At 48.7% G+C, this 24,735-nt stretch overlaps 8 protein-coding genes across 8 annotated transcripts; 4 read left to right on the top strand and 4 right to left on the bottom strand.

The window, feature by feature from the left end:
* Positions 1-115: 115 nt before the first annotated feature.
* sho1 (osmosensor SHO1) lies at positions 116-1,594 on the top strand. Its single transcript, XM_015547123.1, has 5 exons — positions 116-184; positions 237-602; positions 669-827; positions 883-1,005; positions 1,055-1,594. Exons 2-5 carry the CDS (start codon positions 465-467, stop codon positions 1,571-1,573), a joined length of 939 nt encoding a protein of 312 aa, XP_015410323.1. The 5' UTR covers positions 116-184; positions 237-464; the 3' UTR covers positions 1,574-1,594.
* Positions 1,595-3,698: 2,104 nt separating this feature from the next.
* Positions 3,699-6,337, top strand: ANOM_001865 (response regulator; the record flags this gene model as incomplete). Its single annotated transcript, XM_015547122.1, has 3 exons — positions 3,699-5,187; positions 5,261-5,928; positions 5,981-6,337. The coding sequence occupies 3 exons, from the start codon at positions 3,699-3,701 to the stop codon at positions 6,335-6,337; spliced, it is 2,514 nt and encodes an 837-aa protein (XP_015410326.1).
* Positions 6,338-7,061: 724 nt separating this feature from the next.
* ANOM_001864 (mitochondrial 37S ribosomal protein mS45) lies at positions 7,062-8,471 on the bottom strand (the record flags this gene model as incomplete). Its single annotated transcript, XM_015547121.1, has 2 exons — positions 7,062-7,740; positions 8,011-8,471. 2 exons carry the CDS (start codon positions 8,469-8,471, stop codon positions 7,062-7,064), a joined length of 1,140 nt encoding a protein of 379 aa, XP_015410325.1.
* Positions 8,472-10,251: 1,780 nt separating this feature from the next.
* On the bottom strand, positions 10,252-11,736 carry ANOM_001863 (RNA-binding protein; the record flags this gene model as incomplete). The annotated part of the gene is made up of 1 exon (XM_015547120.1): positions 10,252-11,736. One exon carries the CDS (start codon positions 11,734-11,736, stop codon positions 10,252-10,254), a length of 1,485 nt encoding a protein of 494 aa, XP_015410328.1.
* Positions 11,737-15,300: 3,564 nt separating this feature from the next.
* On the bottom strand, positions 15,301-16,168 carry ANOM_001862 (mitochondrial 37S ribosomal protein bS16m). The gene is made up of 3 exons (XM_015547119.1): positions 16,037-16,168; positions 15,710-15,905; positions 15,301-15,635 (listed from the first exon to the last, which is right to left on the bottom strand). The coding sequence occupies exons 1-3, from the start codon at positions 16,111-16,113 to the stop codon at positions 15,597-15,599; spliced, it is 312 nt and encodes a 103-aa protein (XP_015410327.1). The 5' UTR covers positions 16,114-16,168; the 3' UTR covers positions 15,301-15,596.
* Positions 16,169-16,451: 283 nt separating this feature from the next.
* On the top strand, positions 16,452-17,477 carry ANOM_001861 (NADHX epimerase; the record flags this gene model as incomplete). Its single annotated transcript, XM_015547118.1, has 4 exons — positions 16,452-16,541; positions 16,600-16,708; positions 16,890-16,984; positions 17,046-17,477. 4 exons carry the CDS (start codon positions 16,452-16,454, stop codon positions 17,475-17,477), a joined length of 726 nt encoding a protein of 241 aa, XP_015410330.1.
* A 190-nt stretch (positions 17,478-17,667) lies between these two features.
* Positions 17,668-20,191, bottom strand: ANOM_001860 (WD repeat PLAP family protein; the record flags this gene model as incomplete). Its single annotated transcript, XM_015547117.1, has 3 exons — positions 17,668-19,538; positions 19,599-20,052; positions 20,144-20,191. 3 exons carry the CDS (start codon positions 20,189-20,191, stop codon positions 17,668-17,670), a joined length of 2,373 nt encoding a protein of 790 aa, XP_015410329.1.
* A 2,911-nt stretch (positions 20,192-23,102) lies between these two features.
* Positions 23,103-24,452, top strand: ANOM_001859 (WD40 repeat domain-containing protein; the record flags this gene model as incomplete). Its single annotated transcript, XM_015547116.1, has 6 exons — positions 23,103-23,112; positions 23,168-23,281; positions 23,334-23,373; positions 23,435-23,530; positions 23,594-24,219; positions 24,284-24,452. The coding sequence occupies 6 exons, from the start codon at positions 23,103-23,105 to the stop codon at positions 24,418-24,420; spliced, it is 1,023 nt and encodes a 340-aa protein (XP_015410295.1). The 3' UTR covers positions 24,421-24,452.
* Between the last annotated feature and the right edge of the window lie 283 nt (positions 24,453-24,735).

Raw genomic sequence — 24,735 nt, 5'->3', positions numbered from 1 at the left:
TTGACCAGCCTCCTTGTCAATATTCTTTCTTTACCTCTAAGGTACGATCATGCACTTGCGCTGGCTGACCGCTTCTGTTCTTCTACTTTTTTTTATTCAATGTATTTTTTAAAAAAAACACGAGTCACTGGTTCGTGTTGTTATCATTCACGATGTTCTCGATCCACCGCCAATTGATCTACATGTTCTTTATCCTTCGCGTCTAGAACTACACAACGAAACTAACCGCTTGATAGTAGAACGCTGACTTAATCGATAAATGCCATAAATTATCATAAGCGGCAACTGATATTTCCGGGGAACCTTGCTCGGTCATTTCATCCTGTTTAAAGAACGCAAAGAAGTGATTATAAAGTCATCGCCATTCACAGACGGGATATACCTCTTCGGCCACTTATACCGACGGCAAAGAACCAATCTCGAACGTCCTATATATTCTCCTTCGCCCTTTCCTTACCACATTCATGGTGGCTTACTCCGCGCATTCCTCATCTCTACATAAGCCGAGTCCATATAACGAAAGTCCTCGAAGAATGGCGAGATTCCGTCCAAGCAACATCCTCGGTGACCCGTTCGCGCTTGCAACGATCTCCATTTCGATAGTATGTGTCTCAAACAGCGGGGTGATCCAGTCTTGGTGATTGATGCTAATGGGGTTTCGTTTGTAGCTGGCATGGATCATTGCATTCATATCGTCGATTGTCTCGGCTATTAATGCCCGTGGCTATCCCACCTATTCATGGTGGGGAGTCGCTTATTCGCTTTGTATTATTCTTGGGATGACACTCGTGTTTGGTACGGATACTGGTTCTGTCTACGGTGTAGCTGTATGGTTTTCCTGGTGCCCTTTATGCACATGAGCCCAAAGCTGATCAGCAACAGATTGTGGGGTATCTTTCCGCTGGTATGGTAATCACGACACTTGGTGTGAATTCATTGGTATATCGCAGCGATTCTGCGTCGCAAGCTGCAGGTGCCGGATTTATCCTCATGTCTATGGTGATAGTGAGTCACATTACGCTTTCATATCGAATATAACTCACGAGTTAAATAGGTTATCTGGATATTTTACTTCGGGTCGACGCCGCAAGCCTCGCATCGTGGATTCATTGACTCGTTCGCTCTCCAAAAGGAACACCCTGGAGCATATGGCAACGGCAGACCTATGTCTACGGCCTTCGGAAACCGACCTGAGACTACTTCCAGCCAGGCACCTCAAATGTATACATCGGCACAGCTCAATGGTTTTGAGACGTCATCGCCCGTATCGGGCTACCCAGGCGGCGCCCCCGGTTCGGAAAACCGCAGCTCATCGCAACCTCGATTTGGCAACCCTTCGAACGCCAACTTGCCTGCCAATGGCAACGAGAACGAGGTTCCTCAACCCACCGAATACCCGTACCGGGCAAAGGCAATCTATTCGTATGATGCCAACCCAGAGGACGCCAATGAGATCAGCTTTTCCAAACATGAGATATTGGAAGTGTCCGATGTTAGCGGTAGGTGGTGGCAGGCCAGGAAATCCAATGGAGACACAGGCATTGCTCCATCGAATTATCTGATCTTGTTGTGATCCGGATGGAGTTTCACTGTGTAACGCTTTCTTTCTTCTCTTTTTGGTTTTTTCATGGTCCTCGCCATTTGGTTGCGAGAAAAATTATCATTGATACCCTTCGAGTAGTATCACTCGGCGCGAGTCTGGTTTGCGAAGTCACGTTACGTCTTGATGGCATTTTCTTGCTTGTTTCAACATTCCTTGGTCGGTACTTCCTTTTCGTTTTGTAAAGCGCATGTTCGGTTATCGATCTCTTTGTCTGAGCTTCTTTGAGCGGGCAGCTGCGCGCTGATATATTATGCTCTATAAGTTCCAGCTGTCATGTTCCGGACATAGCTCATTACATGCTTCAATGTTTATCGCATGTTGAACTGGAATGGTTAAGCTTTTCTTGAATGTATGAAATCAAGGCTTTGTTCCAGCTCTAGGCAATAAAGCGAGTGTAGCTTCTGTCTCTTCTGAACGTAGTAAGGATCCCATCCGGCTACTGTGTTGCAGTATAACACAATGTCGACCAGCGTAGGCGAGGCATGGTGCAAAAAAGAAAAGCGTTGGTGCCTCTTACCATAAAGCATGCCGTAGGTTGTAGTACAATCACGATCATCTTGTTAGCCTGCGTCAGCAGTTTCCACGTGCGCCAAATGCCGAGGTTTTATATTTTTCAAAACTTCGCTCGAGTCAATATCTGGAACTGAGAAGCTTACCTGCTGATCATGCCACAATGGTATATCATCTTGGCCTTGCCCGTAATAGCTTTAAGGGGAGTGGCCTTCAGTTCTGTGAGGAACCAACCTGATAATTCATTGGTGGTAGAATGGAAGGTCCCCAGCCGTTGGCTTCTCATGTGGATAACCTGTCTCGACTTGGTGCGAAGTCTGAGTCTTTTCTGCATCCTCCATTAGGACCCGGTAAATTATATATTGGACATGTGATAGGTCTGGATCTACTCAAAACCTTATCCGCAGCTCCAGCAATTTTATTGAAGTATAAATGCAATTCTTCTGAACCGACATACCTGGATACGCATTCTTCTATTAAGCCATGAGAACAAAGGGAATGTAATTGCAATAGTTCGGTACCATCTTATCGATCAATTGGAATTCTACGAGGAGTCCGTGCGCTTCTTCCAATGGTTTCATGAAACCTCCCTGACTTAATATAGATAGTGTCAGAGACTAGCTACGGTTCTAAACTAGTTAGTTCCCTTAGGTACTGTACATGCATAAAACGCTGACATGTCAACGCTGCATGTACCATCGAAATGAGGCGACGACCGCCGAAATCTCTTTCCCAATAATTATTGCTCTTGTCGGATTTCCCTTCGCTTCTCTTCTCATTAACTAGTCTCACTTCGCCGGGGACTCTTTGCGGCCCAAGCGTTGGGGTTTTTAGGAGAGAGTGGCTGGATTTACGCCCTTCTCCTATTACCATCCGATACTATTATTATTACTACTACTATTACTATTTACTATATTTACTATCATTATACTACAAGGTACCGGGATCGTACGGGTCAAGATCCCCCCGGTGGGCTTTAAAGTAAGGTAGGAATTCCCCGTGACTGCTGAAGCAATTGCCTTGTTGAGTAACTAGACCACCACTCCAACCGGGGTCGTTCGACAACTGAACTTCCCCTCAACCGCTCTCCGTTCCCTCTTGTGCCCTCATTTTTCATTTTGCGTTTTCTTCTTCTTTTGCTTCCTTTAGTTTCCCCCTTCCCCGCCGTCGCGCTCCTTCCCATCTCGGAGGGGAACAGTGGAAAGAAAGTCTTATCAAATAGTTCGACTTGCGGTCGTTCCTGTTCCTCTCCTCCTATACAAGAGATGAGGAACGCTGCCCTTCCATTTACCCCGTCCATCACCGCACGGTGTGCCACAGCTATAGTTGTCATCGCCGGTGCTGGTGCTGGTGATGGTCCTAGTCTCTAGCCGTCTTGACCATTGAAATTAAGAGACAGGAATAATGGAAGTGACAGTATAGTGTCTCTCATTCATCTGATCCACTCCTTTACATTCTGTTTCCTTGCCTGTTTTCTTTGTTTCGTTTTTTCCTTTATTTATTTTTTTCTTCTCTTTTTAAAAAAGAAAGATATATATTTTCCTGGTCCCTGATTATAAGAAGCTGTCGTGGTTGAGGCTCAGCCATGTCGACAACCAATTCCTGGAGCAAGTTTAAAGCCAAAGTGCTGCGGCGATCGTCGACTGTCAAGGCGGCCACTGGGGCGGAACCTTTCCTCGTGCCAAATTCTAGCACCGCCAACACCAACTCCTTATCGCCAGTGCCTTTGCGCTCTCCCCTCACGTCCGACAAGGGTTTCGCTCAACCCCGTTCGTATAATTCTGTCTCCTCGTTATCTACTGCTCAGCGCTCAATCTCGGACGATACCTCCGTGCCCCCCGCGAGTCCATCGGCAGAACGGGGGCGGTATTACGGTTCCGTTGACGAAGGCTCGGTAGGGAAATCACAATCTCCTCGGGAAGAAGAACCATCACGACTACGCAAGAAGACCCGAGCTCCAGGACCATTGAATCAAAACCCTCTAACTCCCACCCCAGGGCCACAGGAGCGACAGCTGTCCGAATCGAATCTTGATCGTGTCCGCGCTGTAACCGACCGTCACAGCTTGCCCCCGGACTTTCTGAAGTCCCCCCCACGGTTACTTGATCCGAACGAGCTACTACAACAGTTACCTTTTGCTTCAACAGCGACCTCGCCTCTGCCGACTTCGGGCAGTGGAGCGTCTCAGACTGCGTACAACCAAGGGCCGGACCGTACAGGGTCTACGGTCGGCGAGCCCCAGTTACCTACACCCCTGACTGCTGTTGCGGAGAATCCTTCCGCTGCATACTATAATCAAGGAAATATCTCCAGTACCGTTTCGATCCCCAAACGTCCTAGCCTCGGCTCACGTCGTCAATCGCTTTTTGCCCCGTCTCACCAGCATTTGATTAGCGATCTACTCGAGCAGCCAAGAACCTCCCTAGAAAACGACGGTAGTGGCCGCCTTGCCACCGGTACTGCTGGGATGCTACAACGCAAGATCTGGGTTAGACGGCCAGGGGGCTCGGCCACTTTGGTGCCGACCGCACACGATGCTCTTGTCGACGAGCTACGCGACCAAGTAATAATGAAATACGCCAACTCGCTGGGCAAGACGTTCGACGCGCCCGATATCGTCGTTCGCATCGCAGCTCGGGAAGGCTCGAACAAACAGGCAACCCCGGATCGGATGCTAAGTCCAGAGGAGCCATTGGTCACAGTGGTGGACTCTTATTTTCCAGGCGGCCAAACAATAGAGGAGGCCCTGATTATTGACATACCTCCACGACGAACGCCGAAGCCGTCCCCGCGTCATTCTATCTACTATGAGCAAACTGAACCCGGTGAACATAACGAATATTTCCCTCTCATGCCAATCCACCCTAATATTCCCACCCCGCCAGCCCATGCATCCAATTCTTCGGGCAGTGCCAGTGCTCATCCGGCCCCGTCAATAAGTATCCTCACAACTGGGATGGCACCGCCATTACCTTCCCCAGGTAGCCGGGGAAATCGCCATACCCGCCGGCCTCCTCTTACCCGGCATACTACAAATTCGCCCACTGTATTAGGGCAATCGGCCAGCTCCAAAGGTTAGTTGTCTGATGTCTTATCGGATTTAACTGGCTTGGGGCCACTCTAAGGATGTGTACTGACTGCTTACAGATGCTGGAGCCCAACAAGCTGCCATAGCTCCGCAGCCAGCTCCACAAGTCCCTACGCCGCCTGTCCCACCTCCAGATTCGCCTCAGAATAAATCGATGACCCCTCCTGCACGCGGCGCGTCACCTCGCCCTCGTCAGTCGGCAAAACCCAAAAAGAGCCCTGCACAGTCATTGAGTGCAGCGTTCGGAGGACTCATTGAGGGCACTGTGCCGCCCATTAATGTTCTCATCGTTGAAGATAACGTCATTAACCAGAGGTTGTTAGAGGCATTCATGAAGCGTCTTAGTGTGCGTTGGAAATGCGCCGCAAATGGTGAGGAAGCGGTCAGGAAGTGGCGGGAAGGCGGCTTTCACCTTGTTTTGATGGATATCCAATTGCCCGTTATGAACGGCTTAGATGCGACGAAAGAAATTCGCCGGCTTGAGCGTTTGAACGGAATAGGTGTTTTCCCTAAGACGGCATCCGGACGGTCAAGTGCTGCGAGTGCCACCGCGATGACCCCGCCGGAGATAGACCCCGAAATCAATGATTCTTTGACAGAGGAGGACGTATTGCATGATCTTTCGCTATTCAAGAGTCCTGTCATTATTGTCGCATTGACTGCCAGCAGTCTGCAAAGTGACCGACATGAAGCATTAGCTGCTGGCTGCAATGACTTCTTGACCAAGGTATGCCTTATTGTAAATGCCTTGCGCATGACCAAAGCTGACACATTGATAGCCCGTGCGATTCGAATGGCTGGAGCAGAAGGTTACGGAATGGGGATGCATGCAGGCTCTGATTGACTTTGAAGGCTGGCGCAAATGGCGAGGGTATGCAAATGATAACCAGTCGTCAGCGACACCTACACATGCTCAATTGGAAAATGGACGTGTGACCAAGAAATATTCTCCTGCCTTGCCAGATTCTTCTTTTCAAGAGGCGGCAGCCCGGCTTTTGCATCTTCCCAAGCCGTCGGATCTCTTGCCAGAAGACTCTTCTGGAGGGGAAGCACCTGACTCTCCTGCAAGCCCGTTGACCACTGTGCCTGTTGAGGAGACTTCGAGTCACCACGACGCGGCCCCGGATGCCGTCTAAGTTGCAGGACTTCACGTTTATTTTGATTTTAGGCCCTCTCGGTTCGCCGGTTTCTTTTTTTTTTTTTTCTTTTCTTTTTTTTTTGTCACAATACATGCATGGTTGATGTTGTTGCGTGAGCTTGTTCCGCTATTTTAGGCTTCTATGGATACCCAGCATAGCCCTTGTTGATTCCTTCTATAGCACTGTTGTTCGCTGGTTTAAAGGGGGCGGCTTCTTCATCTTTCGTGGTGTTTTACAGGTTTTTTTTCATGATTATATATCTACCTTCAGGGGCATGCTCAAGCATACGATCGAGACTTTTCATGTTCGCTTTCTCTATCGAGATGTGTACTAGTAGTATCCTGATAGGTGATGTAGGCATGGATGCCATGATTCGTCCCGGGTGTAAACTTGCATCGGCCTGACCGTTGTGCTAACACTATTTAAGCAGTGCTACAGCACCGACCAGTATCTTAGAGGCTGTCGGATCATAATTATTGTCTACGATGCTGCATCTTACTATGCTCTAACCAAGATATAAAGTCAATATAGGGGAAATTTGATCAGTATCCAGTCTTTACGACGTCAATTCGATTCAATTATAAGTACAAGCGAACGCTGACCCGTCACATCCATATCTGTACAGAGGAGCATAGAAATACAAGAGCGTAAGAAAGGTAGAAGGTATTGATATAGAGACAGAGACTGGAAAGATATCCCGACTAGCGGTGATAATCCAGACTTAGACCTCCACGCGTGTGGGGATCTTGACCTGGCCCTTCTTCCGCTCGTAGCTGGGGACACCGTATCTGAGACCGGGGGCCTTGGAGCCACGACCGTCTGCGCCGGTTGTCTCCTTGCTGACAACGACGTCCTTGAAGCGGAATTCAAAGCGCGAAGACTCGGGCTGGACCTTTGTTTGTTGCTGTTCCTGGCGCTCCTTGGCGAGGCGCTTGCGCTCCTTCTCTGCGGTCTCCTCCTGGCGGAGACGTTGGTTGTATGCCTTGAAGATCTCGCGGAATTCGGTTGGTTTAGCCTGACGGAAGCGCTCGTGAGCGACAAGGTGGGGGTGCGGGATACGGGCGTCTGCGGGCTGGAGAACTTGCTGTTCGGCCTCGCCTTTGCCAACCTTCTCAATATGGGAAGGGTTTTGCGTTATGCGGCTGATGGCTTCTGCCGGGTCAGTAGCGTCGTTAGTGACTTGCTTGTTTTCGAGAGCTGGGGCAGCGGAGAAGACACGACCAGCGTCGAGACGGTTGAATTGGCGGGATTCGGATGCAGGATAGAAGATTTGGGGGTCGGTCAGTTTGTGGACGGGAAGGTCATTGATTGACTCGTGAGGGCGGCTGCGGTTGTCGCGAGTGTCTTCGTATAGGGGTGTGGTGGGTACCATTTCATGGATAGCCCGAGCGTATGGCAGGCTAGTGATTTACCCTGTGATTCAAATGGTTAGCGATGAATCAGTCGTACAATTGAAATGTAGAATAAATCAAGTAGAACTGAATGCAATCAGATATTAGGCGTTGTAACCATTCCCGGCCGGTTAGACCGGGTCATAAAGACTAATCGATTTTATAATTGTCTCATCATTGCATTGTGGTGGAGGGCCCTGAGCAGGGTGCAAGCGGGAAATAAGGTAAAGAGAATAAATACATACCTGTAGTTGCTGACGTTTCTCCAACTCAACTAACCTCACAACAGCACCGACTCTCCGCATGTCGACGCCCAGATCTACACTGACAGCTCTGACACTCTTCTTCTGATTTACGACGCGGTCGTAGATCTCGTTCCGCAGCTCTTCACTCAAGATAGACTCGCTGACAAAGTTCTGGTTTAATGGGAACGGGCGGGTCCGTCCGGCAGGTTGATCATCTCTCTCCTTGAATTGTGTGAGATAGTTCGTTGACCCGGGGACATGGTTTTTCAGAGCGGCGCCTTCACTGTTCAGCCAAGTGAACATCTCGTTGCGCAGTCTCGTTTGAGAAGCCACGGTTGAAGAGAAGGGACGGCACGTCCGCCGAGATGTGGATGGAATTGATGAGGAAGAACATTGGGTAGGGATCTTGGAGATTGTGGATGTAGAGGTGGAGGAGGAAGAGAGGTAGGGGAGAAGAGAGTTGGTCACGAGCTGATTCTGTACTCGTGGTGGCATGGTGATGGTGTATAATACAAGTCTAACTAAGGGACAAAAGGGGTATCAAGTCACAACGGGCTTCTATCAATGTAGGTTGGCCCAATTGGTGTCTGTCGAGGGGGTGAGGGTGGTATAGAGAATAGATGTCAACAGAACAACCGGAGGACGAGGAAGAAACTTTTTGGCGCGGAGTGATCACGTGGTATATACCAACCAGCCTAACTCATCTGGGACATACGTGTATAGCTCATGGAGCCCATGGTTCTTACATCTCAAAATTATTGCAATGATTCTTGATTGGCACGTTGGCAATAGCAATTATAAGTTCATTGAATGTATCAAGTACACGAAGAGCAAATTCCCGCGAAATGGAGATAAAAAATCGATATAGGTACGCCTCTTTCCTCCACCCAACTGCCAGTGTAAATGAAGGGTTGAAGAAAACCGGATGAGAAAACCCAGAATATGCTCCCTAAGTTAACAATAAAAGCCACCACGCTGCTCGCAAGAATGCAAGTAAAAGAAAGAGCAAAGAGCAATCCGCTACAAATCAACTGGCCAAAGCCGGACGTAAAGGATCCCAGAAATGTATCTCAGTGTATAGACCGTGAAGAACGCCTCTCACAATGGGTGTTTTCATGTAACCGTCGCAGACCTTTATCATAACATGGGATGGAATAATAAGCTGAAACCCAGTATCATGCCGCTCTTTTTTGTTTTTTCTTCTTTTGTTTCTGTTTTGGTTTTGATTTAGATAGGAGAGCTTCGCTTCCTTGACCTAGCAAGCAAGCAGGCATTCACGAAGGCAGGTAAGAATGAGATGGGCGAATGGTATTCCTCGTAAACCCAAGGGACAAAGCGACAAGGTCCCGTCCATGTAGAAAGAAAAGCATTGCTAAACCCCTCTGAATCAAAACAGTGACGCCGGATGAATGAATGCGACATGAACTCGATGCCACTGATTGACCACAGACGAAGCTCGTCTTGAGACAACTCCTCGAACAACACTATTATCAATAACTCAGAAATCGCAGTACAGCACAGGGTATGAATGTGTACGAAACACAACAACAGGGGAATAACAAACAAATAAGGAGACACTTGTCAGAAAGGTATAAAGGGAAAAAAAAAACAAAAGATCAATCAGATGTCAAGACGATAATGCACCCCCAAAAGAAAATAATAATGGAAGACCCACAATCCTGTGTTGTTCAAGTACATTGCAAGGAAACGAAAGGAGGATGGGGGAGGAAGAAGCGAAAACGGCAAGCAAGCTATAGAAGCAAGAGTCCCATATTCCTTACTCCCGGGAGGAAGGGGAGCCTCCAAATGCTAATCTAGCTCGTGAAAAATCAAATCAAATCCCCAATGCGCCAGAAACCCAGTGATCATCATCAAACATGTCGGACATTATCTCCACGATATGCTGCATCTTTCTACCGACCCATCATGTAGTCGGGGTAATAAGAATTAAAGCCTGCCATATTCGGTCCTGAGCCACCGCCAGGGACCCCTCCGGAGAGTGGAGTGGTAGGGGACATCATGGAATTCATATGGTTTGTCCGAATCCCTAGGCCAGTATTTGGGTGGAAGGAGCCGTTGTTTGGTACTGGCGCGTGGGGATGGCCAGAGGTATGCACGGCTCCGTTGTTTCGCAACTGCAGTGGTGGCACTAGGCCTGGAGGGGCCGAAAGACCCGGGGGAGGCCCGCTGACAGTGGAGAACATATGGTTGTGCATGCCACCGAGGCTGCTACCTCCAGAAGCTGCACCTTGCGATGCAATATTGTTGGAGGCACTCATGGAACCCGGCTGCCCAGAACGAACACCCAGGGGATCTTCGAAAAACTAAGGCGGATACCGGTCTTGATGCTGTTGGAAAGTTTGTAGCCATACAGTTCATTCAAGGACTTGCCGGCTGTGCCCACATCCTCGAACTCCACGAAACACATGGGTCCGTTTTGCTTGTTGCGGAAGCAAAGACGTTTGTATCCACGCTGCTTCATAAAAAGAGCTTTAAGCTCTTCTTCTGACGCGTCTGGTGGCAGGTTGCCCACATACAAAGTGTTGCAAGGTGGGTTCATGTCGTTCGGGTTTGCGGCGGGCAAACTATGGCGAGGTGTATGTGGATTGCCGTAGGGGAGCCCGTGGTTCCCACCCATGTTGTTGGCCATCGACTGGGGATATGCAGTCGAGGGAGTAGGAATTCCCATATGGGCCGAACCACCAGGAGCGTAATTCGGTAATGGTGGCGAGGACAAATTGGTCGCCAGTGACAAGTTGGCAAACTGATTCGTGGGGAACTGGGGATTGGTGGAACGACGGGGGATGGAAACAGAGCCGGAGTGCCCATTCTCCGCGTAGCCCACGGGATCTTTGAGAAGTTCACCCGTATCTTCGTCGAGGTCCTGATCAATCATTGACTTACCACTGACGCGTGGCAAATCATGGACACCATTTCCGATCGGGGACTGGGGCGAGAAAAGGCTATGGATACGCGAACTTGACTCAGGAGGTAGGGCATCGCTGGCCGATGAGTTGGATGCGTTCGCCACCGTCAGCTTCTCCAGGCTCTGGAAAGTACCGTTAAAACGGGATGAATGCCGCGACAAGTGTCCATTAGACGTAACACCCCCCAATAAGCTACGCGTCGCGGTGTGGTCAATTGTATTGCGCCTGGGTCCCCCCAGAGCTGAGCCGACAGGGCCATTATACATTTCCACGATCATGTTCGCATCGTTATTGGAGTTCGGCTTGCCATCGAGCAAAGCCCGCGCCTCTTCGGCTGCAGCGACCGTACCAAATCGTGCGATTGCGCTCACATACCCGTTATCTTCGGGAGGGCTATTCTGTTCAAACTCAATATCCACAAGATCTTTAGCAAATAGAAGCATGCTGCGCAACAGCTCGAGACTAGTGCTCTTCGGAAGTTTTCGCATTAGGATCGCGCCGCCCGTTCCGGGTCGAATGAAGCCGTTGAGGCCCTGCGCCGACCGATCAGCGTCACTTAGGCGCATGGTGGCGGAAGGCATGTTATCGAAGGCCGACGGCGGACCGAGGGGTGTGAATGGATAGGTGAAGGTGGGACCTAGTGATGTTGACGCCTGCGATGTGGATGAAGTGTACACGTCGGTCGACATCGCATTCTGGGCCGTTAAAGGCGCCTGAGAGGATTGAAGTGACTGATGTGGAGGCGACGCGCCCGACGACACGGACGGCGTGCGATGAGTGGTACTCAAGGACCCAGGACTCGTACGGGTAGACTGATTCGAACTGCCACTCATGCCTCGCGGATCGATGATCCTAGTTGTTAAATGGATCGACAAATCCCACGAGCGATAAAGGCAGGATTAGGTTCTCCAGGTAAGGGGAGGTGGGCAACGGGAGGCAACAGATGACAGATGCCTAATGCTGAGAAGTGCGTCACAGATTATAAGTTTATTTAACCTGAAAAGATGATCCACAGTGACAGTGATAATAATCAATTCATTTATTCGTCGTTGGGATGCGCCAAGGCGAGTCGAGGACGAACAGATCGTGAATATTGAATAAAGAAGCGATGCGACAACGGGCCGAGTAGACCGATCAACCGAGAAGGAGACGAATAATGATCGCACGACGGGAATATACGGATGAAGCAAATGCGAAGAAAAGGGAAACGAGAGGGAGTGGCTAGAGGATGAAAGGATGGTTGAAGGCGATGGTGGGAAGAAGAAATCGTATCAGGGGGGTGTGGGAAGAAAGAGTAAAGGTGGAAGAGGAGAAGGGCGATGGAGCAATGAAAGGACAGGAGAGAAGTGAGAGAGTTCGGGGGAAGGATAAAGTTAGATTGGGTTTGGGGGGGAGGCCGGAGAGGGGTGGCAGTAAGTAAGGCTGGTAACAAGTTCTCTCCAGTGGTACAGGCAGTACCTATGGGCAGTTGATGACGGGGATAGTAGAGCATGTATTGCCGTTACCTGATGGTAATCATGCCGAAGGAATGATATTATCAATATATATATATTCATATATATTTTCAGAGGGAAATGAACTGACAGGCGAGCTCTGAATAGGGAATAAGGAAAACTATAAAAATAAAAAATAAAAAACAAAAAGAAAGGAAAAGAAAAGGAAAAATATAAGAGGCTGATAAGAGAATAGGCAGAGAGCGGTTGTAAGAAACCAGAAATGAGCGTACCGATGCAAAGTCCGGAACGGTCTTTTCCCCAATAACAATGAAAATGAATGAATAATAGGGACTTGGGAGGGAACGATGGTGTCAGTTGAGTGCACTGGGGGCGGCAGTGCGTCCTTTTGGTCCACGGATCGAGTCTGACTCCGTTCCAGGACAAGATTGAGTGAGTAAAAGTACACTGGCCGAACTAAACCCAAGAAAGCAAGTAATTAATCACCAACGACGTCGTGACTAAGAACGCTAACTAAACTGCTGTCCAATCGAAGCCGCTAAACACCAGATGCGCGACCCGACAATCCAGTTGACACGACGCGCTATTGTGAGCACTGAGCACGGGTATGAAAGTCGATCGACCCTGAAAGACCTGCTGTTAAAATAGATCGAAATGTCTGGCCAGGTCGGCCCGTGGAGTGGACACTGTCATATCCTGATTTTGCAGCATGACTTACCGAGCGCAGCAAACCTGAGGCTACCTCCTACTACGCAAACATTGCTTGAGTATTCCGGATGCGAACGTGTAAGTGCGTGCGCCTTGGGTGCGAGGGCGTGGAGAGAGGCTCGAAGCGTTTCCCCGATAGATACTGTGTACCTACTCCGGAGTACGACCATACCGGAATGAGTGAAGGGACAAATTCCTTCTACTGAATTATATTAACGAAAATCTGACATTGGCCTATTTTCTTCCGTCCGTATTCACATTCCTTTTTTTTTAATTATCTTTTGCCCCAGTTTAAGGTTCTATTGTTCACTAGAACTGAATGGTTGACTCAGGTACCGCATACCTTGCGCATATCCACTCATACTAGTCAGTCCACTGATTTGATGGCATTCAGCCGGAGTCATTCTCCTTTCTATCACGTACCCCTTGACCTCCAAGGATATTCTCCGAGGATAATGAACACCAAAGTTAGCCAATACGGAGTACAACCGTTATCCCCCAGCTGACCAGAAAAATGTTGCTCTTCATACGTATATCCATCCAAGCTCTAGCGATCCCTCGGACCGCGGGTGCCGATGACTACTACAGCACGCATAGCTCCCTCGATCGCGCCAAAGAATTACTCGACCTGTGACAGCTTCATGGACCAGGAGCAAGTTTACTGTACCCTCCTTTGTCTCGTCGATTTGCGGGATTTAGTCATGCGAAGAGCCTTGGGTAGGCTTCGTTATCAGTCGGCATCATACAGTACCCTAAGTGTACCTCTCTGTATCAGACAATGCCATGTCATTTTCGTCCGGTCCGTGGGTGGATTTTCTCATGTGACGAGAGGAAGACCTCGAAATGGACCCAGAAAATAACAAAAAATAAAAAATGTGAAAAAAGATAAAAAAGAAAAACGTTCCTAACAGTCGTTCATCGTGACCGCGACCACTTAACCCTAAATGATAAATCCCTTACTTACCCCAGCCAGAGATAAACTACAACTGTAAAAGTCGACGGATGGAACTCTAAGCCCCCATCTCCCAACAAACGACCTGGATGCGAATTGTAGGGAATACCTGTGCCAAAGAGCGGAGCCTAGTGGCTGCCATGAATCCGTGGGAAAGCTCAAACTCTACTGCTGATCTTCCATCTGGAATTCCCAACGATGACCAATCACCTTTGCCTCCATGGTGTCTGGACGCCGGGCTCCCCGCGACGATTGGTTCATGGCCGGCACTTCCAACTTGGTCTGTGAGAGAAGAGGGGTGGGCAAAGACGCCGATGTGAATCTAGGGGGTCGAAGGAAAGGCCTAGTACCAACAGAAGCATTTCAGATACGCGCGCTAAACAGATTGTGTACGTATCCGAGGAAGATGATTAGCCTTCATTGATGTGCAGCCTACCACTAATATACGGCTCGATCGTGCCTGTTGTGTTGCCGTGGTTGAGAACCCTTTCTGCCTACACGCTGACTCACTAGGATGATGTCAGATGTTGGCTCGCTGCCTATGTTTCTATACCAGTACGTGTATTGGTGTGATCATGGCACAACGTCGAGGCTATGTCTGGTGATAGGTGAGGTAAGAATGGTTGTATCCCTGTCTCATCTGGACAATATGTCGCTCATTATGACGCTTATGTAGACTGTCATTGATTTATACTAGGAGCAATCATCAAATCGGATACTTCATCTCCAGGGCAGCATAAGTGAACATTGACCACACATAACGCGGTTGCTTATGCAGCCGTAATTTCCATGATACCGTAGTATCAACTTTAGTGCATTACAACGTGAAATATGGAAGGTACATACGAGAGGTCAACACATCGTTAGCGCGTACACTGTGTAGACAAGGGCTTACCACGAGAGAGATCTAGTATGTAGAGTTCTCACTGTCGAGATACGTAAGACACAAGGGCTTAAATTCAAGGGTGCATAATATCATAATATCACCACGGCTCTCCAACACCACAAAAACCCGAGACAAGGAATAACGGTTAACTCGCAAGCGAACTGCGACTCTGCGAGTCAGTGATCTAATCAAGAAGCCACCCATGTAGAGATACGGCGCATGTACATCTTTGACCACAGCGCGGCTCACTATATCTCCCGTGTTTCATTTTACAATGCCGGTGCGACCCCCGATAGGTCCAAGGCATACTTCAACCCACAGATTTTGCCGGCAATCTGAGAAATTGAACAAGGAGCCCCAGACTTAGCGTGCATACGGACAGGGAAGATCAGCCGCTCAGGGCGCAGCGTGGCCCTCCATAGTTTATTGTTCTCAGTCCGTAATCGACAAATGCGATTCTCTCATGTCACAATTAAACACAACCAGCTCACATAATGTACAGGTACAAGGTTCGGTCATCGAACCAATATATTCCAGAAAAGGTTCACGCAATAACGCCATGGAAAATGCCAAAACATGGCACTCAAAGAGTATATCAAGTCAAATAGGCCGTCCTCTTCAATCACTGACGTAAAGATCGGGATAGCGATGCATCAATCAATACAAGAAATCTGGGTATGAATGAAACAAGTTTTAGTTCTGTGTCTTTGTTCTGCCATCGCCGATGCCAGCCTGTATCCCAGTATTGTTAGTTCACCATCTATCACAACGTCTGACCTCGTATTCTGGACTCATCGTTCACGTACCAGGCTCAGTAACCGCCACACACCATCACTGGGCTGCGCTCCAACACCGATCCAGTACTTGGCTCGGGACCGGTCAAGTGATACTTCCTTGTATGGCCTTGCGCTGCGGGCTTCCTCGTCGGAGAGGTTCGTAGGGCGTTGCGGGACGGGGTTGTAAGTGCCAATGACCTCCAAAGGTTTCGAGTTACGAGCACTCCTGTAGTGATCACATTACATTAGCTTCACAGCTGCCTCTTTTCGTTGGACATATTGGCTTGTTCTCATAGGGTAAAAGTCAAGACTCGGGAAGAAAAAGGGAAAGAAAAATAAAACCGCAGACAAACGTACCGTGCCTGCGCAACAACAATGTTGTAAAATGGTTGATGCTTGTTCCCGAATCGGGCCAGACGAATACGGACGACCATTTTGAAGGCTGAATGGAATTGACCGGCAGCAGTGAGTGTCCGACAGAAGGTCTATACGCTGGGTCTGAAGCAGGACAGCAAGACTTCCGCGGCAGTTTCGCAGATTGCCGGAGGATTTGTTGATCCGGTCTTACGGAATGCGGATTAGCGCTAGGCGGTGTACTGTGTATGGGATGATAAGGTATGATGTAATCAGATCCCACCACAAGCTTCTTTGAGGTTATTTATTTAGATGAGTTTCATCGTGTTCTCGAGATAGACCATTGTTGAAAATAAAAGATAGCTGAAGGATATTGAGCTCTAGAACTTTCCGCCCTGTCCCTCCAAACAAGTGATATATGTTTCGTTCTGCATTGACAGGGTTCAAGCGATATCCATTCCCCGCTTCGATTCGATACTACAGTAGAACCGCCAGGATGTCGTTGAAGGTACGGTTCCTTTTATTACACGATTCCAAGCGTATATCAAACTAAGCTATCCACATAGGCTATTTCTTCTAAAGATGCCGCATCCCTAGACAAAGACCTGATGGAAATCGGAGGATGGTCGTTGGACCAACTGATGGAACTTGCTGGATTGTCTGTTTCGCAAGCAGGTGAGATGCAAATTGAGAGAGACCAAACGAGTTGTGGATCCCATTGACAGCATACTCTTTAGTCTACCGCGTACATCCTCCAAGCGCTGGAAAGAATATCCTAGTTGTCTGCGGTCCCGGCAACAACGGCAAGTCAACGTCAAGGCCACCGCGATGAGACACAGGTTAATGGCAATCACAGGAGGAGACGGTCTGGTCGCTGCTCGCCACCTCGCTCAGTACGGTTATAAGCCATCCGTTTATTATCCGAAAGAGGGCAAGAACGAACTTTACCAGGTACGTTCGCCAGCCAGGGTGGATTCTACTCAGTTGCAGCCAAAACTAAACTCATCGATAGCGCCTCAAAACCCAACTCGACAACCTCTCCGTGCCATTCATTACCGATTTTCCCGTAGCAATCAAATCTGCCGATCTCTTAGTTGATGCAATCTTCGGGTTTTCTTTCGGTGGCCCTCTCCGTGACCCTTTCCCAACCATCATCTCTCAGATCGAGGCGGCTTCAGTGCCTGTATTAAGCGTCGATGCGCCCAGCTCTTGGGATATAGAGGGTGGCCCACCGAAGGAAGGCCCTGGGTCTAAGTTTATGCCAGAGTATCTGATTAGTTTAACAGCACCGAAACCCTGTGTAAAGTATTACCAGGGGATGCATTTCCTCGGTGGTCGGTTTTTGACGAAGAGTATCACGGAGAAGTACGGGCTGGACCTTCCCAATTACCCAGGCATTGATCAAATCGTGGAGGTTGGAGTTGATGCCGAAGGAAGGCTTTGAAGAATAGGATTGTTTTACTGTCTAGAAGAAGGCTTGTGTGATCCTTTGAGGTTCGTTTATATGTACAGCGTGTGTGGATTGCCTAAGTTTGTTGAGTCTCTAATAATGTAAAATGCATGGCTATCATTAAAGATGATTGTCTAATCCTCAAATGCATCATGTGCTCGAAAAAGGCCGTCTACGCCTTGCCTTATTGCAGCGACTCCCTGATCTCACCGACGACGCCCTTGACCCTGGGCTCCTTCCCGGGACCCGAGGTCGTCACGTTCCCAATGACTTGGCGAATGTCGTATACATCTGTAGCAGCACTCTTGACTTCTTCACTGAGCCCCTTGATCAATGTGCCCAAGGCGACAAGGCTCCGATATACCGCTTCGGAGTCCTTCTCACCGACGATCATCTGCACCAGTTCGGCGAGGAGCACCAAACCTCGTTCAGAGGACTCTGGGGCAGATTCTCTACCTTCAGAGGTGAGGTAGACAGCGATATTAATGTAGAGAGTTGCAACTGCAATAGTAAGATTGCGGTTTGGTGTTGCACCGCTGCTACTCAGTGCCGATTTTACAGCGGGTATGATCCGGTCGAACCTACTCATAACCAGCTGTCGGCCAGGATCGGTCTCGAAGAGATTGGCCAGCATTCGTACTGAAAGCATTGCATTGTTGACATTCGGAGAAGTATCAAATGTGCCGCTTGATAGGATGCCAGTTATGAGGTCTTGACCGTTGTAGTTTGCGGTGGCAGTCACGGGTGTTGCAGCCGCCGATAAACGAAGGAGATCCAGACCCGGTAGTCTATTTGGCACAGGCCAGCCCGTTGCAACCTTAAACAGTAATCCAAGTCCGGTCTCCAAAGTAGGGAATTGCTTGAGACTCTCTGGGGTCTCTAGGTGATTGCACAGTGAAACGACTGTGTCTACTTCCGGGGGGCTTAGGGATAGCTCCTTCGACCCAGACGACACAAGCTGCTCATTGATTTCTTGTAGCTTCTTCGCAATCACCTTCAAGTTGGCAGACTTGATAGAAAGGTATGTCTTCTGGGGAAGAACGTTGGGGCGGGATTCAGGAACAGAAGGGGGTTGAGCAGGAGGTTGAGCGGAGGCATCCCCAGGACGGTAACGATTCTCCTGGCCCCAAGGGTCAGCGCCAGCAGGAGTCGATCCCTGCGTAGACTGGCCAATAGTCGCACCCTGTGTGTTTTGGACAATAAATTGTGCCACTTGGTCGAGATAGTTCATGGACAGTTCATTGTCCTGAATGAACTTCGTTGCAGCTTCGTACGGGTTCTGAGAGACATTGTACGGGAGCTTGAGTGGCGGTTTCCCATCTTCAACGTCAACGTCGAAGACATAATCATAGTCCTGGCCTAGATAATCCGTCTTCCTTCCACTGCTGGCAGCAGAATCAACCACCGTGCCCACGGCTACCCATTCCTGCGACGCTACCGACCATGTATGGGCGGTTACGCTGCCGTCATTTTGTCGAATCATTTGCACCTGGCCATCTTTCGTGCCAGATTTCTGCTGAAGAAACTCGGGTCCCGGTAATTTCTCTTTATTGATATTTCCAACTTGTTGTTCGGGTATCGAGGACTCTTTAACAGACTTCTCGAACTGCTCCACTACCTCAGCGCTTGCTGCCCGTTCTTCGCTCCGGGTGAAAACCCGGGTCACACGGTCGCTGGCACCCGTGACAATATCACCGTTTTCTTTGCAAGTAGCAACTCCCCACACTGAGATCGCCGGGTGGGTGATGGTTTGCACGCACTGCGTGCCGCTCCAGACCCTCACTGTGCGATCTTCCCCGGAACTCACCAACTCTCCCGACGGTAACGCATCTAAGGAGTAAATAAAACTTTCGTGGCCATGAAGTTCTGCGACTACCTGGCCCTGTATGGTGTACAATCGGATTACACCGTCATTGCCGGCTGAAGCGAATTGTGCACCAGTGGGATTCGACGCAGGAACCTTACAAAGGGCCCTGACAACATCCCGAGAATCTTGGATGGTCTTCAGAAGAACTCCGGAAGAATTAAAGATCCTGATAGCTTTATCTGCACAGCCTGTAGGAGTATTAGCATGGGAGTCATACAGTGTACCTGAGCCCGTAGTATGGCACATACCGGTAATGACTGTATCTTTATCATACGCCAGTACAGCCCAGACACTCCCCTGATGGCCCTCGAAGGTGACATCGCACTCCCATTTCCCAAGTTTCCACAGCTTAGCCGTGGAGTCCCAGCTTCCACTGACAACCCAGCCACCCTCGGGTGACACATCCAGAGCGCAGATATTGTGGGCATGTCCTAGAAGCATAGCATCCGCATTGTCATCCGACGCCTTACCCGGCTGTCTTGCCTCGATGATAGTGTCCTGGCCTCCGGAAAATACGAGGCCCTCAGGAAATTCAGGGGTTGGTGGATAATAGGCTATGGCGTTGATAAAACCGGAGCCGGAGGATGTGATAGTGTAGTCGTATGTTGGGGGCGGGGTAGATACAAGCTTCCAGAGTCGGACAGTCGCATCGCGAGAAGCCGAAAACACGGCATTCGGATTAGGAAAGGCCACAGCACGAACCTGCGATGATCGTTAGCGATGGTCAGTTGTTAAAAAAGCAATAATTGAGATACCACTGGTTGTGGACATCAACAGCCGGGGACCTTCTTACATCATCGCCGTGGCCCTCCAAAGAAGCGGAGATCTTGAAGTCAGGCATACATAAAGTTCACCCCCAGAGGGTTAAGAGGAGGCAAACGAGAGAACCTAGGCAAAAATAGTATTGTCGCAAAGCTGGCCAGGTCCTATAACGAGACGGAGAGATTGACCCTGAGTGAGAGTTGCTGTGTTGGTGTCTTGGTTACTAACGTACCAGGGAACTAGTCACTCATACTAGCACTTACCCTTAGTAAGGGACAATAGGATCCGCGGAGTCCCAGTCACGTGGGCGGTGGAGTAGAAGCTGCTAGAACTGTAAAGCCTAGACCGGTGGGTCAGGCACCAGCTGATGGCTGCTTTTTAGCCACCAAGGTCTCCGATTGGAAGCTGGGGCCAGTCGGACAGTATAATCGATCAAGAACTCTGCTATACTCAGAATGAGTGACCGTTTATTACATGGACTTAAAGGCGCCAGACCGTGGGTTTCAACGAACCTCTATGAGACAAACCCTGTGTCGGCGGGTAAGCCCAAGGCAAAGATATATAATTTGGCTTGATGAGGGCTGTCTTTCATCTAAAACCCCAAGGTATTACACTAGATATTGGCTCTGGGCCTCTCGGCTCCCTGCAACCTTCGACGATTATCGGAAAGCCGACGTTGAGAATAATGAACTGTAATTTTTTTATCCAGGAGGGTGATGAAGTTTTCAAGTAGTCTTCAAGTATGGAGAAGCTGCTGTGCTATTCACCGGTCCGCTAAACTGTCTTCTAGACGGACAAGAAGCCTCCTGGATATATAGAATGGGACCACAGACGCGCAGATTTTTGGATATTACAACGAAAACCTTGATAAGCCTGGGCTCTATTGAGGGAAATGGCCGGTATAGGAACCTACCATGCATAAGGGCTTCGGATACCAGTACTAAGTTAGTACTAATGAGCACCCTCAGGGTATGCAACGCTCAATTGACTACGGGACTCTGGCAAATGAACCACATAGTCTTCGGATTTAGACAACCCCTATTTGAAGGTTCGAGATGGTTTGTCTGTAACCGACGGCATCTGTCTAAAGAAGAATGAAATATATACCCCGGAGAACATCAAAGCCTTTGTTACAAAGACGCCCTTAGCTTGCAAGAATCGTAACTCTCTGCATCCACGAAGCGATTGCATATCTGTGCCTGCATTGGACTTGTACATCAAAGTATAGCGACAACCGATCATAATGGATCATTTAACAACGCAGCCCAGTGTTCTTGCTGGCTTGCTCTTAGCTACTTCTGCCTTGGCTGCACCAACTTTGAAAGTAAGGAAATTGGGTGGTATTCGATTCCAGAATTACTGATCATGTATGTAGATTCCTGCAAACAGGATGTCTGCTAAAAAGTCGAATAAACATGCTGAGAATAACCTTACTCCGGTCGACAAGACGAACAATGAGAGGAGTGTCAGGAGGCAGGAGAACAACGCTCATCCTTTTACTGACAATATAAATCATGGCTCCCATTCCTTAAAATGGAAGATCAAAGACTGGGTGTAGAAGAGGCGCTCCAACGATGCTCAGTGGATGTAGGGCCAAGTAGAGAAAGGTATCTTTTTGCGGGAGATAGGAGCCTTGTCGGTTGACGATCACGGCACTGTATGTACATAGACTTGCCATTGCACAGTTGGATAACAAACTGTTGACATCAAATTTAATTCCTGTGGTGAATTTTGTGTGCGATTCTAGTATTGCGTTGTTTGCATTGAAAGGAAACAGAACTATCATGTATTACAGTAGTACTACTTATGCTATACTAATTGCTGCTTGACATCACGTGGGATGACTGGGATTCTTTAGATCACTTGACAAGGCTTCTAAAACGATTCAAAATTTCTGAAAGCAACCTGATCCTTCAACTTTGATCTAAGCGGGCTGTGCGTTGGCTCTGGCCAGACATTGATGACTACTCAAATAAAAAGACCTATTCTATGGATAGACGCTACTCTATTCCAAGATTCTCTGTGTCATTACATTCGAGGAGGCTATTCTTCTATTCTACTCGTATATATGCTAGCCCGGTACCTTGATTAATCGACCTTTCCCGCGGGCAATGACTGGCGGGCTGCCAATAGCCAAGGATCTGGTAATTATATGCGCACGCTGCTCAACTACCCGTTACAACAAAGAGATCTGCAGCAGCCATTGCTAGTAAGGTATGTATACGTGGTCAACAGAAACAACCAAGTGGGGATAGTAGGGATAAAGAGTGAACCAATGATGTGGAGAGCTGGAAGCAACAAGGATGGACAGGTGTTGTAGTATATAGTAATACAGCAACCTGTGGTCAATATCTGAGAGCAATAAATGCAATGAGACATGGGTTCGTCTTAAGGACACACAGTTGTGTTAAAGAATACTTGATTAAAGTTGGGAAAACAAGTGGGTCCAGCTACAAGCCTCACGTGCACGTACACTAGTCCTGATCGACATTAGCGCGGTGTGTCGGACAATTGAAACAAATGCCGGTGGGTTGAACGAATATCAAAAAGAAGTTCACCTCGCGACTTCAAGCTTTCTTCCTTTTGGGTCGGGGTCTCCCCTTTTCTTTATTCTCTCGAAGGGTTGCGGATTAATTGTTCTGTAGTGGGCTTGCTGCGGTGGACAGATCTGTTGACTGATTTCTCCTTCTCTTTCCCTCTCGTTACTTTATTTCCTCCGTCCAGGATTTCTCAATCATTGTTACTACAACCCCGCCGTACTTGAGTTGATGACTTGACGAGACTGACGAATTTTCTTCTGTACTTCTACATAAACCCTTTTCAAGCTCTTCTCATTTCTACCTTTCTTTCTGTTCTTGGACGGGTCCCTTCGTCTCCGTGTTTGAACATCAGATCATTACATAACGGCCGCACAGAATTGAATTGAATTGAATGAAATCACTCTAATACCGAGAAATTGTCATTTTACAACCCCCCAGTTGAAAGCTGCAATGGCGTCAGGTATTGTCATAACTGCTTGAAACCTCCACCATCGATGGTTACTCATATGTCACAGATCTTACAAAAGTGGTCCCCTTGACCTGCCACGGACACTCTCGTCCCGTGCCGCATATCGACTTTTCTTCCACAGTAGAAGATGACCAGTATTATCTCATATCCGCTTGCAAGGGTATGTTTCTGATCATTGGTCAAGCAGAATGCTCCAAACTAAATCTTTGCAGACAACAATCCCATGCTCCGGGACGGTATCACCGGTGATTGGTACGTATCCCTCAGTACTATCTATTCCCATTCATGACAAAGATCACTAACCACGACACAGGATTGGAACCTTCCTCGGCCATAAAGGCGCAGTCTGGCAAGCCAGACTCTCAACAGACGCCACCATAGCAGCAACAGCTGCGGCCGATTTCTCCGCGTGAGTTCGGGAAGCTCACTTTTTCCCCAGCAGCTGTAGCAAACCACTAATGCATTTCTACAGAAAGGTCTGGGACACTCACACAGGCGAATGTCTCCACACGCTTCAGCACTCCCACATCGTCCGGGCAGTTGCATTTCCCATGCAGCCATCTCCCCAGGTTCTAGCCACAGGCGGCTTCGAAAAGAAGCTCCGCATCTTCGACCTGTCCCGCAGCAACAGTGGTAGCAACTCATCCTCGCCGACCTTCCCCGCATCAACGGGGGAAAATGGCACCGGAGTAACCAGCTATGAGATCGGCCCGGGTGTCCATGGTGGAACCATTAAATCCATCGTCTGGAACCAGGATTACAATATCCTCACGACAGCCGCGGAAGATCGTAAGATCAGATGGTGGGATTTGCGCTCTCGTCACCCCGTCATTGAGTACACCGTCGAGGGCACCATCGGTAGCTGCGAATTGAACACACTGGCCGTCCGTCCCAATGACCCCGGCATCCTTACCGTCGCCGCAGGCAAATCCGTCTATCTATTCGATGGCTCGAGCCCCGGCCGTCTGCTGAAGAAGACCGACTTCAGGTACGAGGTCGCTAGCGCCGCTGTCAACAATGAAACTGGTCGCTTGGTGACCGGAAGTGCAGACGACACTTGGGCACGAGTTTATGATCTCCGGACGGATGAAGAGCTGGGTATGTTCTCTCTCCACTTATTTTCATCCATAGTAATATATGAGCCGAGCTAATACCCAGACAGAAGTCCAAAAAGGACACCATGGCCCGATCTGGTCTGTCAGTTTTTCACCCGACGGTAAACTCTACGGCACAGGAAGCGAGGATGGCACGATAAAATTGTGGAAAGCATGCAGAGAGCCATACGGTTTATGGAGGTGAAAGTAAAACCATATCTGTGAAATGTCTTTTCAAATCTCTTTCACCCTACCTATCTTGCAGATACGGAGGTACGGATCTCGGAGGTTATCTGAAAATATCGAATTTGGTGCTTAGCTATGATGCTATGCTCAATTTGTACTTAGGGGCAAGCTGTTGTTGGCTTGGGATAGCCTTTCCCCGGTAGTTATTTTTAATGAAAAGAACAGATTAGAAACCAATTTGGTTAATTCTATATATTTGTATGAGCCGAGTTGAATGGTCAATGGCTACGAACTGTTATGGCCTAGCATAGTCGTGCCTTTTGTGTGTTAACGT

Source organism: Aspergillus nomiae, assembly GCF_001204775.2.
Source record: "Aspergillus nomiae NRRL 13137 chromosome Unknown contig00032, whole genome shotgun sequence".
NCBI lineage: Eukaryota > Fungi > Ascomycota > Eurotiomycetes > Eurotiales > Aspergillaceae > Aspergillus > Aspergillus nomiae.
This window is presented reverse-complemented; position numbering and strand designations above follow the sequence as displayed.